The sequence below is a fragment of the Carassius carassius genome, chromosome 22, assembly GCF_963082965.1.
Source record: "Carassius carassius chromosome 22, fCarCar2.1, whole genome shotgun sequence".
NCBI lineage: Eukaryota > Metazoa > Chordata > Actinopteri > Cypriniformes > Cyprinidae > Carassius > Carassius carassius.
The window spans coordinates 31,740,975-31,753,990 of record NC_081776.1 but is presented as its reverse complement, the minus strand read 5'-3'; the positions used below and the strand labels follow the sequence as shown (position 1 = coordinate 31,753,990).

General features: G+C 44.6%; 1 protein-coding gene across 1 annotated transcript in view; it reads right to left on the bottom strand.

Moving 5' to 3' along the window:
• Window positions 1–12,712, bottom strand: part of LOC132099287 (uncharacterized) — a 21,541-nt gene extending 8,829 nt beyond the window's left edge. The window contains exon 1 of the mRNA XM_059505719.1: window positions 12,253–12,712. Coding sequence (XP_059361702.1) covers window positions 12,253–12,514 — 262 coding nt within the window. The 5' untranslated portion in view covers window positions 12,515–12,712. The remainder of the gene's footprint in view (window positions 1–12,252) is intronic.
• Window positions 12,713–13,016: the final 304 nt, after the last annotated feature.

Genomic DNA, 13,016 nt, shown 5'->3' with positions numbered 1-13,016 from the left:
AAACCATTAGAACATTTACAGTGAGTTCATTCCAAAACTTGGGATAGTCTTAAGCCCTGTTCACACCAAGAACGATAACTATAAAGATAACGATATTAGCATCCACACCAGCGAACGATATCGTCCGTTTATTCTGAGCGCACGTGTGTCTGCTGCTTTAAATCCTCGAGCTCGTTATAGCAGGGTGGAGTCTGATTGGATGTCAATGTTTGTATCGTTCATCAGCTGGAAAAAAATCGTTCTGAAAATGATTCCAATGATATCGTTTCTCTATCTAGGCTATGTTTTTAACTATTTACAAATTTCGTGTATGTTTTTATGCAGCTTTTTTTCCCATTGCATCTGAAAATGACTGTGCACGCGCATTCAATCTGCGTGCTCAACCTGCCTCCCACGATGCTCAGCTGTGTGGACGATTTCAGAAAGTTTGATATAAAGGTTGCGGTCACATTTTATACAGGAATTTTTCATTAAAAAATATATATAAATCAAAATATATTGTTATTTTTATGGTAACATGCAATCAAGGTCTTCGGATACTGTGCAAGATACAAGTTAATTAAGGCTATTTAACATGCACTGACATTTTACCGTTTCAATTTATAAACTCCTTTTTTAAACTGATTTTAAAGTCAGTTTAATAGTATTGAAATTCAAGTTGAATATGGTATTAAAAAAATGATTTTAATTGGTTTAAATTTATTTCTATGAATTAATAATGTTATCATGACTTTTTCATCTTATAATTTTTTTATGAGCTGTATTCGTTTTCCATTTTGGAAACCAAGCACCAACTTTTGTCTTTTTTTTTTTTTTTTAAATCTATTAATCACTCGCATACCTCTAACAACGGTTAACTTTTTTATTATGAGGATGTGGCAGGGGGGGGCGTGGTTTAGCGAAGTCTGCAGCGGGAGAGAGAATCAAGAGACGAGTGGTAAGTGAGTGGTTTGGGCAAAAATTATCATCACCTGTTTCTTGTTCCAGTAATTGGCGTGGAGAGAGTATAAAATGCCAGGAGAGATGGAAACAAGCGAGAAAGAGACGGACTGCTGACCCGAGCCGGAAACAGAAACCGGAAGGAGTAAACCGAAAGAGTTGTGAGAACGTGTCAGAGTAAAAGTCACCATTGGGTGTTTGTGAACTTTTAGTAATTTTCATTTAATAACTTTGTCAGCAGTCCAGCCGACCCCTTTGTCCTCTTCCTTTCCTCCCACGAACATACTACACTGGTGCCGAAACCCGGGAATGAGGCGCACCGGCCACTGCTCGCGTGGCCACCCTCAGGCCTCCGCCGACTTTTCGAAGAGCTCCAGGAGGGCCTCCGGATCGCTCTCGGGCCCCATCTTGTGTAGTGGCAGGTGCATGGGGGCGCCGGGCGGCCTCGGCACGAACCTCCCGATCAATCCAGCTCCGGAACCTCTCGCGGTCCTCCTGCTGGGCCTGAACGATGGCTTGGAAGCGCCTCTCCTGATCGGTCTTCAGGTCCAGTAGGGCCTGGTGGTGCTGGAGCAGTTCATCGCTCGGCTTCCCAAGAAGACGGCCGAGTGGGTCCAGTGCCACCGCCCCACGTCGCTGGACTCGGCCATCCATCTGGCGGAGGACCACATGGTGGCGTGCCCAGGGGTCGGCGAACCCCTGCCCTCTAACTCTCTCTCTCATTCTCTTTCTCCCCCTTCTCTCTCTCGCCCTGTCCCTCTCCCTAGGTCCGCGCCAATTTCCCATTCCACTCTCTGCCACTGGGGCGGTGGGTAGGTCTGGGCTGGCCTGTTGGCGTTGCGGGGACCCAGATCATTTCGTGGACAGGTGTCCAGTGATGGAGGTGGGGACGATGATTCGGGTCCTGGACGTCCCACAGGTCACCCCCGGTCAGGCTGGCGAGTACCAAATACCTGTGAGTATCAAGGGGGGTACATATCCAGCCTTGGTGGATTCAGGATGCAACCAAACCTCAATCCATCAAAGCCTGAATCAACCGGGGGCATTGGATAGGTGCGGTGCGTACACAGGGATGTGGTGGAGTATCCGGTCGTTCCAATTATTATTCAATTCTGGGGACAAAAGCATAGTGTAGAGGTGGCGGTTAGTCCCCACCTCCGGCATCCGATAATTTTGGGAACGAATTGGCCCGCGTTTACGGTTCTATTGGGGTCGTTATGTGCGGATGCCTCTTGGGGAAGTAAGGCACGGAAGGAGACCGCGCGTGTACATGTGGGAGAAACTGAGCCAGGACCGCTGGGGTCTGCTTCAGGGGAACCGAACGAAATCGGGAGACTGATTCTCTCGGAGCGTGATAACTTTCCTCTGGAGCAGTCTCAGGATGAAACATTAAAGCATGCATTTCGACAGGTCCGCTCCACCGATGGCCAGCCTCTCCAACCTGCCCTCCTGCTCACCTATCCGTATTTTGCCATTTTAAAAGACCGGTTTTATTGAGTGACCCAAGATGCTCAGACAAAAGTGAATACAACCCAATTGTTAATTCCGAAGAGCCGCAGGAAAATGCTTTTCCATGCGGCTCGTTCTAATCCTATGGCGGGCCATTTGGGACAGGCAGCAACACTAAATCGCCTCATGACCCGTTTCTTTTGGCCGGGCATTCATGACAACGTGCGCAGGTGGTGCGCGTCTTGTCCGGAATGTCAGTTGGTGAACCCACCGGCCGCCCCAAATCTTATCTCCCGGGTGGGGGTTCCAAAAGAAATCCTCACCGATCAGGGCACGGCGTTTATGTCACGTATGCTACGCGAACTGTACGGATTGTTGGGCATTAAATCGATCCGAACTAGCGTCTATCACCCACAAACCGACGGCCTGGTCGAACGATTTAATCGCACTCTTAAATCCATGATCCGTAGGTTCATTCAGGAAGACACAAAAAATTGGGATAGGTGGCTGGAGCCCTTGTTATTCGCTGTGCGAGAGGTCCCACAAGCCTCCATGGGGTTTTCCCCCTTCGAGCTTCTCTATGAATGCCAACCCCGGGGGGTGCTCGACGTACTGAGAGAAACCTGGGAGGAGGGACCATCTCTGGGCAAAAACAAAATTCAGTATGTGCTGGACTTGAGAACAAAACTCCACACATTGGGGCGGCTATCAATGGAGAATTTGTTACAAGCCCAGGACCGCCAGAGCCAGCTGTATAACAGGGGAACTAGGTTACGCAAATTTGCACCGGGAGAGAAAGTACTTGTATTACTCCCAACGTCGAGCTCTAAATTAATGGCTAAGTGGCAGGGACCGTTTGAGGTCGCACGACAAGTCGGAGATCTCGATTATGAGGTAATACGGTCCGATAGGAACGGGTCCCGTCAGATCTACCACCTCAACCTCCTTAAAAAATGGAATGAGGCAGAATCGGTGATGTTGGCAACGGTGATTGGGGGGGGGGGGGGGGTGATCTCGGACCAGAGGCGAATATCAAACCACAATCCCTCGCCCTGGCTCCAGGTGGAGATCACCTCTTGCCGTCCCAACTCACTGATTTAACGAAATTACAAGCAGAGTTTGCCGACGTCTTCTCCCCCCTACCGGGCCGTACTAACCTGATTCAGCACCATATCGAGACCGAGCCGGGCGTGGTAGTTTGCAGCCGACCGTATCGCTTACCTGAGCACAAGAAAAAAGTAGTTCAGGCTGAATTAGGTGCTATGCTTGACATGGGGGTAATAGAAGAGTCCAACAGTAACTGGGCGAGCCCGATAGTTTTAGTTCTGAAAACGGACGGCTCAGTCCAGTTCTGTGTGGATTATCGCAAGGTGAATGCTGTGTCGAAATTCGACGCGTATCCAATGCCGCGGGTTGACGAGTTGCTTGATCGGCTAGGCATGGCTCGTTTTTATTCGACATTGGACTTAAAGGGCTATTGGCAGATCCCCTTGTCTCCATTATCCAGAGAAAAGACAGCTTTTACAACGCCGTTTGGATTACACCAATTTGTTACCCTTCCGTTTGGCTTGTTCGGGGCACCTGCTACCTTTCAGCGCCTCATGGATAAGATTCTACGGCCCCATGCTGCATATGCGGCTGCCTACCTGGATGATATCATTATATTTAGTAGTGATTGGCAGCGGCATATGCAGCATCTGAGGGCTGTCCTGAGGTCGCTGAGGGGAGCGGGGCTCACGGCCAACCCAAAGAAGTGTGCGATTGGGCATGTGGAAGTAAGGTATCTGGGCTTCCACTTGGCATGGACAGGTGCGTCCCCAAATTGATAAGACAGCCGGTATTGCGACCTGCCCACGTCCCAAGACCAAAAAGGAGGTAAGGCAGTTCTTGGGGCTGGCGGGATATTATAGACGGTTTATTCCTAATTATTCGGACCTCAACAGCCCTTTGACTGACCTTACTAGAAAAAGGAGGTGCCAGATACGGTCCAGTGGACGGAGCCGTGTCAGCAGGCCTTTACCCAGGTCAAGGCTGCTCTGTGTGGCGGGCCGTTGTTACACTCTCCTGATTTTTCGCTCCCTTTTCTGTTACAGACAGACGCATCGGACAGGGGGCTGGGGGCAGTCCTGGCCAAGGAGATAGAGGGGGAGGAACGGCCGGTGCTGTACATTAGCCGGAAGCTCTCAAAGAGAGAGGCTAAGTACAGCACCATAGAGAAAGAGTGCCTTGCCATCAGGGCCGTCCTTCACCCTCCGCTATTATCTCCTGGGACGGGAGTTCACCCTCTGTTCGGACCACGCTCCGCTGCAGTGGCTCCACCGCATGAAGGATACCAATGCGCGGATCACTCGTTGGTATCTAACTCTTCAGCCTTTTAAGTTCAAGGTGGTCCACAGGCCGGGTGTTCAGATGGCGGTGGCCGACTTCCTCTCCAGAAATGGGGGGGGGGGGGCTCCAAGCCGGATGGCTCCCCAGCCTGAGACGGGTGGTGGGGGTATGTGGCAGGGGGAGCGTGGTTTAGTGAAGTCTGCAGCGGGAGAGAGAATCAGGAGACGAGCAGTAAGTTAGTGGTTTGGGCAAAAATTATCATCACCTGTTTCTTGTTCCAGTAATTGGCGTGGAGAGAGTATAAAACGCCAGGAGAGGCGGAAGCAAGCGAGAAAGGGACGGACTGCTGACCCGAGCCAGAAACAGAAACCGGAAGGAGTAAACCAAAAGTGTTGTGCGATCGTGTCAGAGTAAAAGTCACCGTTTTTTTCAACATTGGGTGTTTGTGAACTTTTAGTTATTTTCGTTTAATAAAAACCCCTTTGTCCTCTTCCTTTCCTCCCACGAACATACTACAGAGGAACACTGTCAGGGGAGTCACATCATCATTAGAGTTGCAAATTAACTCAGAAATTGAAAAAAGGGCTAATTTGTCAGTGTCTGGTTTGTGTTCCCTGGTTATCCACTAGATGTCCTCCTTCCCCACGGTGTCTGTCACTTCCTGAACCACATTCCCCACGATCTCGGTCTAATCATTGCACTCAGCTGTCACTGTGGAATAACCTACCTAACATTGTTCGGGAGGCAGACACACTCTTGCAGTTTAAATCTTGATTAAAGACCCATCTCTTTAACCTGGCTCACACATAACATACTAATATGCTTTTAATATCCAAATCCGTTAAAGGATTTTTAGGCTACATTAATTATAGGGGTGTGCTCAAAATATCGATTCTTAGATACATACCGATATAATAAAAAAAGATACAGTATCGATATTCTAGCCCTTAGTATCGATACTCCGCCCAGCCATTAGGGGGCGCAGCGGCGCCCGGCGAGTTAAAAAAAAAACTCATGGAAAATGTTGAAGATTTTAGAAGCGCCGTTGTCCCTAAAGGCAGATGTTTGGACACATTTTGGTTTTAAAGCAAAGGAAGGAAAACCAAGGGATCGATAAAACAAATGCAATCGGCAAGCATTGCCAGGCTTCTATACGCTACACCGGTAATACAACTAACCTGCGCGCCCACCTGCAAAGACACCATGCAGACAAGCTAGCTTCGCTGCAGCCCAAAAAAACAAGGGACCCCACGCAAACTACTTTGGACAACACAACATCCAAGCTTCCATCTAACTCAGTCCGTGCACAGAAGATTACGGAGTCTGTGGTGCATTATATTTGCAAAGGTTTATGTCCCTACAGTGTTGTCGAGAACACAGGCTTTCGCTTTATGATCAACACGTTAGATGCCCATTATGTGATCCCTACCCGCAGCTACATGACCGACAAAGCAGTACCGAGGATGTATGACAAAGTCAAAGACAATGTTAAGTCAGCCCTGAGTTCTGCCCCACGAGTGGCACTGACTTGAGATGGGTGGACATTGCGAGCCACGGAAGCTTTTGTTACAATCACTTGCCATTACGTTAACGAGGAGTGGGAACTGATGTCGCACGTTTTACAAACGCGAGCCATGCACGAGAGCCATACGGGGTCAAAAATTGCAGAGTTACTGAAAGCGGCGCTGGAGGAGTGGGACCTCGTATCCAAAGACCCAGCTATTGTAACTGACAACGCCGCAAATATGAGCGTCGCAGCGGAGCTTGCCGGTATGTTGCATTTCAGGTGCTTCGCTCATACTTTAAACCTTGCCTCACAGCGTGCACTGAAGCTTCCTGCTTTCGCTCGTTTATTGAGACGTGTTAGACAGATATCCACCTTTTTTAAGCGCAGTACCACAGCCAGCCACGTACTTCAACAGAAGCAGAAGTTGCTCGAGTTGCCTGAACATAAACTGATCACTGATGTTGTGACGCGCTGGAATAGCGCACATGATATGCTCGAGCGCTTTCTTGAGCAGCAACCCGCTGTCTCCGCTGCTCTTCTGTCCAACGAGCTTAAAAAAAAAACGAGAAAGAAGTTTGCACCCTATGCGAGTCGGACATTACATCTGCGGGGGAGATAGTGGATGCAATGAAGCCCATGAAGATTGCTACTCTTGTAATGTCAAAAGAAAGCTCTCCAACACTGTCAGTTGTGGCCCCTCTTCATGCTCAGCTCATCCAGGATTTGCAAGAGAGCAGAGCAGATAGTGAGATCAAAGCGCTTTGAAAAAAATCAAAGCGGCTATTTGCCAAGATTTGAGCAAGAGGTACATGGATCAGCAGAAAGAGACCATGTATGTATGTTCAGCACTCGATCCAAGATTCAAAGCTTTGCCCTTCCTTCCTGATGATGAACGAGAGGAAATATACTTGAGAATCACTGCAGAAGCTCGAAGAATTCAAGAACCATTTCAGGTAAGCCCTTTCACTGTGTCATTAACATTAGCATTACATGGTTAAAAAACATAAAAAACAAACAAACAAACACACACACACATATATATATATATTATACCAAGTGTAATAAAACGAAATATTCAGTTCATAATTTCAAATTCATAATAGTATGTTAGAGCTTAAAAAACTAAATGGCTTCAAACATATACTTCATGTAAAGCACTATACTAGCAAAACAATATATTGTAAAGTTTTGTCAGTTCATCGCATTAAATAAGAGGCTAACTATTAACTATTAACTAACTATTATATGTCTTTGAATATGCTCTTTATAGAATTAACTATGGGTTTATTGATAAAATAATCTGTGGAAGACAAGGATGACATTCCTGCCAGCCCACCACCCAAGAAGAAAAAGGACTTGTGCTGTTTGGCTGATCTGCTTGGTTCAATTTACAGTGCAGGTCCTGCGGTGAGACACAGAACCACACAGGGCCAGGCAGAAGAGGAGATGTCAAGGTACAAGGAGGCACCACCCCTGTCTCTTGCTGAGGGAAGTCCACTCAGTTGGTGGAAAGAGCACCAGAATTAATATCCACTTATGTCACGCCTTGCCAAAGTGTACCTGTGCATTCCAGGGACCAGTGTCTCCTCGGAGCGCGTTTTCTCTACGGCAGGCGATATTGTAACCGCACAGAGAAGTGTACTAAGCTCAAAGCATGTTGACCAACTTCTGTTTTTGAACAAAAATCTTAAGTCATAGGATAAAGCTAGCATTACAAAGAGTATCCTCAGGTTATTGTTTTGTTGCTGCAGTGATTTTTGTTCAACCTGCCTTTTGGAGGACAAACCTGGTTTAGCCTTAAGATTTTAAAAATCCATCCTGTTATGAGGTAGATTTGTTGTTGTGCCAAATGTTAAAGCAAGATGTAGCATGTAAGTGATTTCATAGTGAAATATTTTATGGCAGTACATGGTGTCACAAAAAAGAATTATAAGAAGATTTAATAAGAAGTTAAGAATAAGAAGAAGAATAATAAGAAGATTTTGTGCTTGTGTGAGCCCAGACTGTACCCTTGGAAAGTTAAATGTAGACTGTGGTAATTTCCAGATTAATACAGTTTGTTTACAATTAATCCGAGCACTTAAAGTTGCAAATATTTAAGCAAAATGCACTTTGTTATAATGCACTTTTGTCTTCAATAAATTGAAGGAAAATGCAGAGTTCTGTTTGTAGAGTAAATGTGTTCAGCATTAACTAATTGGCTCTGGCCCATGTATTTTTATTGAATCGTATTGAATCGTGTCACATTGTATCAAATCGTATCGAGACTGAGCTCGGTATCGAGGTACGTATCGAATTGTAATCCGTGTATTGAGGTATGTATCGTATCGCCAGGTTCTCCAAGGTATACAGCCCTAATTAATTAGGTTAACCGGAACCGGGAACACTTCCCATAACACCCTATGTACTTGCTACATCATTAGAAGAATGGCATCTACGCTAAAATTAGTCTGTTTCTCTCTTATTCCGAGGTCACCGTAGCCACCAGATCCAGTCCGTATCCAGATCAGAGGGTCACTGCAGTCACCCGGATCCAGTACGTATCCAGACCAGATGGTGGATCAGCACCTAGAAAGGACCTCTACATCCCTGAAAGACAGCAGAGACCAGGACAACTAGAGCCCCAGATACAGATCCCCTGTGAAGACCTTGTCTCAGAGGAGCACCAGGACAAGACCACAGGAAACAGATGATTCTTCTGCACAATCTGACTTTGCTGCAGCCTGGAATTGAACTACTGGTTTCGTCTGGTCAGAGGAGAACTGGCCCCCCAACTGAGCCTGGTTTCTCCCAAGGTTTTTTTCTCCATTCTGTCACCGATGGAGTTTCGGTTCCTTGCCACTGTCGCCTCTGGCTTGCTTAGTTGGGGTCACTTCATCTACAGCGATATCGTTGACTTGATTGCAAATAAATGCACAGACACTATTTAACTGAACAGAGATGACATCACTGAATTCAATGATGAACTGCCTTTAACTATCATTTTGCATTATTGACACACTGTTTTCCTAATGAATGTTGTTCAGTTGCTTTGACGCAATGTATTTTGTTTAAAGCGCTATATAAATAAAGGTGACTTGACTTGACTAGTAAAAATAATAATATAGGCTGAGAGGAAATAATGAATACAAAGAGTAGCGCTGCTGAGTGCAGGCATATTTCAACTCAGTAACATGAAAACACATCGTTCCTCACAGCCAAAAAACAGACCGAGTTCAGCTGGAGGGGGCTGGGGTTTTTTGGGGGTAGTTGTGTATCTCTTGTGGGGGTCGAGATAAAGGTGTGAATCTCTTGCTCTTTCATATGGACAGTGTCTTATGAGGGTTTCAAACTTGCAGAACAGGTTTTAGGACATGGTTTTAAAACAACTTTAAAGAAAGGTTTGATCCACTTCAAACCTTTCTTTTCACAAATGTTGACTACCTTATAGAGCAATAAAGTTTATTAGTAAGTATAATTTAATTTCAGAGGAAGTTACCTTAACTAAAAAAAAAAACCTGTTGCATTAGGGCTGGACGATGGCCTAAAACAATTCCTGATTTTTTCCACAAAAAATACTATTTACGATTTTAATCAATTTCCACCCCTACTTAAAATCAATATTCAAATGAGTTTGATATTAAGTTTTAATATCATTCTTTATCATTTACCAGTCCAATTTATAACTGAGACAAGATGATAAAAAAGCCGTAACTGTTATTACCTTAATGCTGGAAAGATCTTTATTTAAATTTTTTATCTATTTAATACTAGCCCAAGATGCATCTAACCATCCACTCAGCTTTAAGAGCTGCTCAGATTCAAACTGGCAGCTAAAACATGGACGGAGGACAGAGCAAGTGTAGGCTAACTATATTTTCTAGTCTATATTTTCATCTCGTTTTGCCGCTGGTTTAGGTTATGTATTTATTTTTATTTCTTATATAAATGATTTGTAAATATAGCAGACACTGTCTAACCCTGTCTACACCGGACGGTCATCTTCATTTCGCAGGGTGAAACATCTTTCTCACTCGGCAGTAGAGTCTGTGAGAGTGGAGCAGCAACAATTTCCCTCCGTGCTCCGAGCATTTAATAATCACTCTGATCCGCGCTCACTGATACCAGAAGCACCACTCCGCCTTCACTCCGTGGATAAAGTTGAAATGTTATGTTCGTAACATAGCCTATAAAAATAAATAAATAAATAAAAGAACGGGAGAGTTTCAAAGGGGATTATGCTATTGTGTGCAAACTTTTTTTTCCCTACCAAACGCCAAACTAATAACATTATCAGCATTAAAAGGTATAATTGCTGCTTTCTGCTGTGCACATTTTGTTTGTGACGAAAATAACAGTACATTTTCAGTCAGAATTTATGCAAACGTGTATAAAACGCTTTAAAAACTTTAACAGAATCTCACGTGGAGGCAGACCAAACACCCTCTAGACATCTCTGTTAAAGAGACTGAATCAAAAACTGACACAATTCGTCTGCTCATACTGCCACAACAAGCAATCGGATTGGAGTTGCTTCCTGTTATGGGTCGAATATGCCCAGAACTCGCTTTGCAAACCATCCATTGGACACAGAGTGTGTGCTCGGTTTTCAACCTTCTGACCTACCCGCAGTCAACGACTTGTTACATAGAAGTGAGGAGATCTTCAACGAGCAGTCTGCAGAGTCAAGGAACAGGCTGATCACCGTCGAAGGGCAGGACCCATCTTCACTCCAGGACAGTGGGTTTGGCTATCTGCTAAAGAACTCTGACTTCACCTTTCATGCAGGAAACTTAGTCTTAGGTATGTGGGTCCTTTCAAAATCATTAGGCAAATTACTCCTGTATCATATTGTTGGGCTTTACCGTCCAATTATCGTGTCTCACCCTCTTTTCATGTACCCTGAGCACCCTTCCCATCATCATTTACGAGATCCTGGATTCACGACGCCGATGCATGGTGTTTCAAAATCTTATCGACTGGGAGGGGTATGGTCTTGAGGAGAGATCTTAGGAAAACTCCCAGGACATCATAGATCCCACACTCACCACTGCATTTTACTGGGACCACCCCACAGACCAGCACCAAGACCCCGTGGACGGCCTCAGCATCTTGATAGTTCTCGCTTCGGGAGCCGCTTACAGGGAGGGGGCTCTGTGGCCCTCTCTGATCAACACCGTAGGGCACCCTTACCGGAGTATTAACTCTCATTCGGACTGCATTTCCCATACACTCCATGTCTAGGACTAATCACCTCCAGGTGTCTCTCATTTGCTCCCCTATATAAGCTGTGCTTGGACTCTCAGTATTCACAAAGTTTTGTTCAGCCCTGTCTGGCATTTCTGAGCAATATTCCTCATTTGATTCTGCGGTCTATGATCTTAGACTGTGTTACCTCTTGTGATTCTCTGCCGCCTGGCCCTCTTGACTGCTTTTGCTGATATTGACCCTGTTTATGCTGATTGCTGCCAGACCTGACCATTGCCCAGTAAACGTTTGTGTCTCTGGATTCTCTGTGCCATACCTGATACAGTTGATTGACCCTGCTTGTATCTGACTTTGATTTAATTTAACTGCAATTGGATCCACTCGCTTTTGACCCCTCAGTACAATTAGTAACTAGTAATTAAAACTAGTAATTAATAACTTGTTTAGAGTAATTTACCCAACACTATGTATATGTGTGTGTGTGTGTGTGTGTATGTGTGTATAACCGATAAGTCAATTTCAGTAAATCAGTGAGCTATATTCAGGTCAGGTGACCAGGCTACTTTCATTTTGAAAAGAGGTGCTAGCTGAGAGGAGTTTCCATTTAAAAAAAAAAAGAAAAACACATAAAAAAAAGGGTTATTGGTTTTTGCAAATAAACTCTTCATTCAAACACACAATATCATGTTTAAAATATAACAATATCATGAGTGCCACTCATGTGATATTGCTCTCGCTGCTTGTGTGATATCGCTCATTGGTATAAATGAAAAGATATGAGACATAAAGGGGAGTTATATATATATATAGGTGTATGTGTTTGTGCATATTACAAAACTCACCAGATTTTGACATCTGCACCTCCTGCTGCCAGGCCTGCTTGTGCTTCATCTCCTCTTTGGAGCATATTTTTATTATTAGAATAGCCCGTTTAAGGGCTTTCCTGGACACTCTCAGCCCATCGGGGCCTGCCTCCTTGACCCAATTAAAAAAATGGGAAAGGTCCACTAGTTTGTGGCCCATTGTTGTGGCCCGATGTTTATGCTCCTCTTTCAGCTGTTTAATATATCTGAAGAAATAAGACAGACAAAATGGATCAGCCATCTTCAGTGTGAGTTGGATGAATGTGTGTTTTCTTAATTTCTAGAGCACAGACAGCAGAAATATTAATGTCAGAGCTTATCGATACTACTGTCCTACTTTCATAATTTAGCCCCGGGACTGATTAAATACCAGTTTTTGGTACCCATTCCCCAAGTTTATTTAACCAGAAAAGTTTCTCTGTGATCAAAGGTTTCTTTCACAGAAGTGTGTGTCCTGGCAAAAATGGGCAGCAATATAACCAGTTTCAACCCAAATCACACAACACACATTTTAAAACATTTACACATCACAAAGTCATCTTACATTTGTCAAGTAAGTGTTTTAAAATTATCAAACGACAGCAAATTATCCCCCCAAAAAAATGTTTTAATTTACACGTATTGAATCTAGAATATATAATTAGCATTTATGAAAAAAATATTTGTCATTATATTAATTTTTTTTTTTAGCTGCACCTGTAATTAAATACCAATGCATTTGTCTCCTATTAGACAAAGAAGGC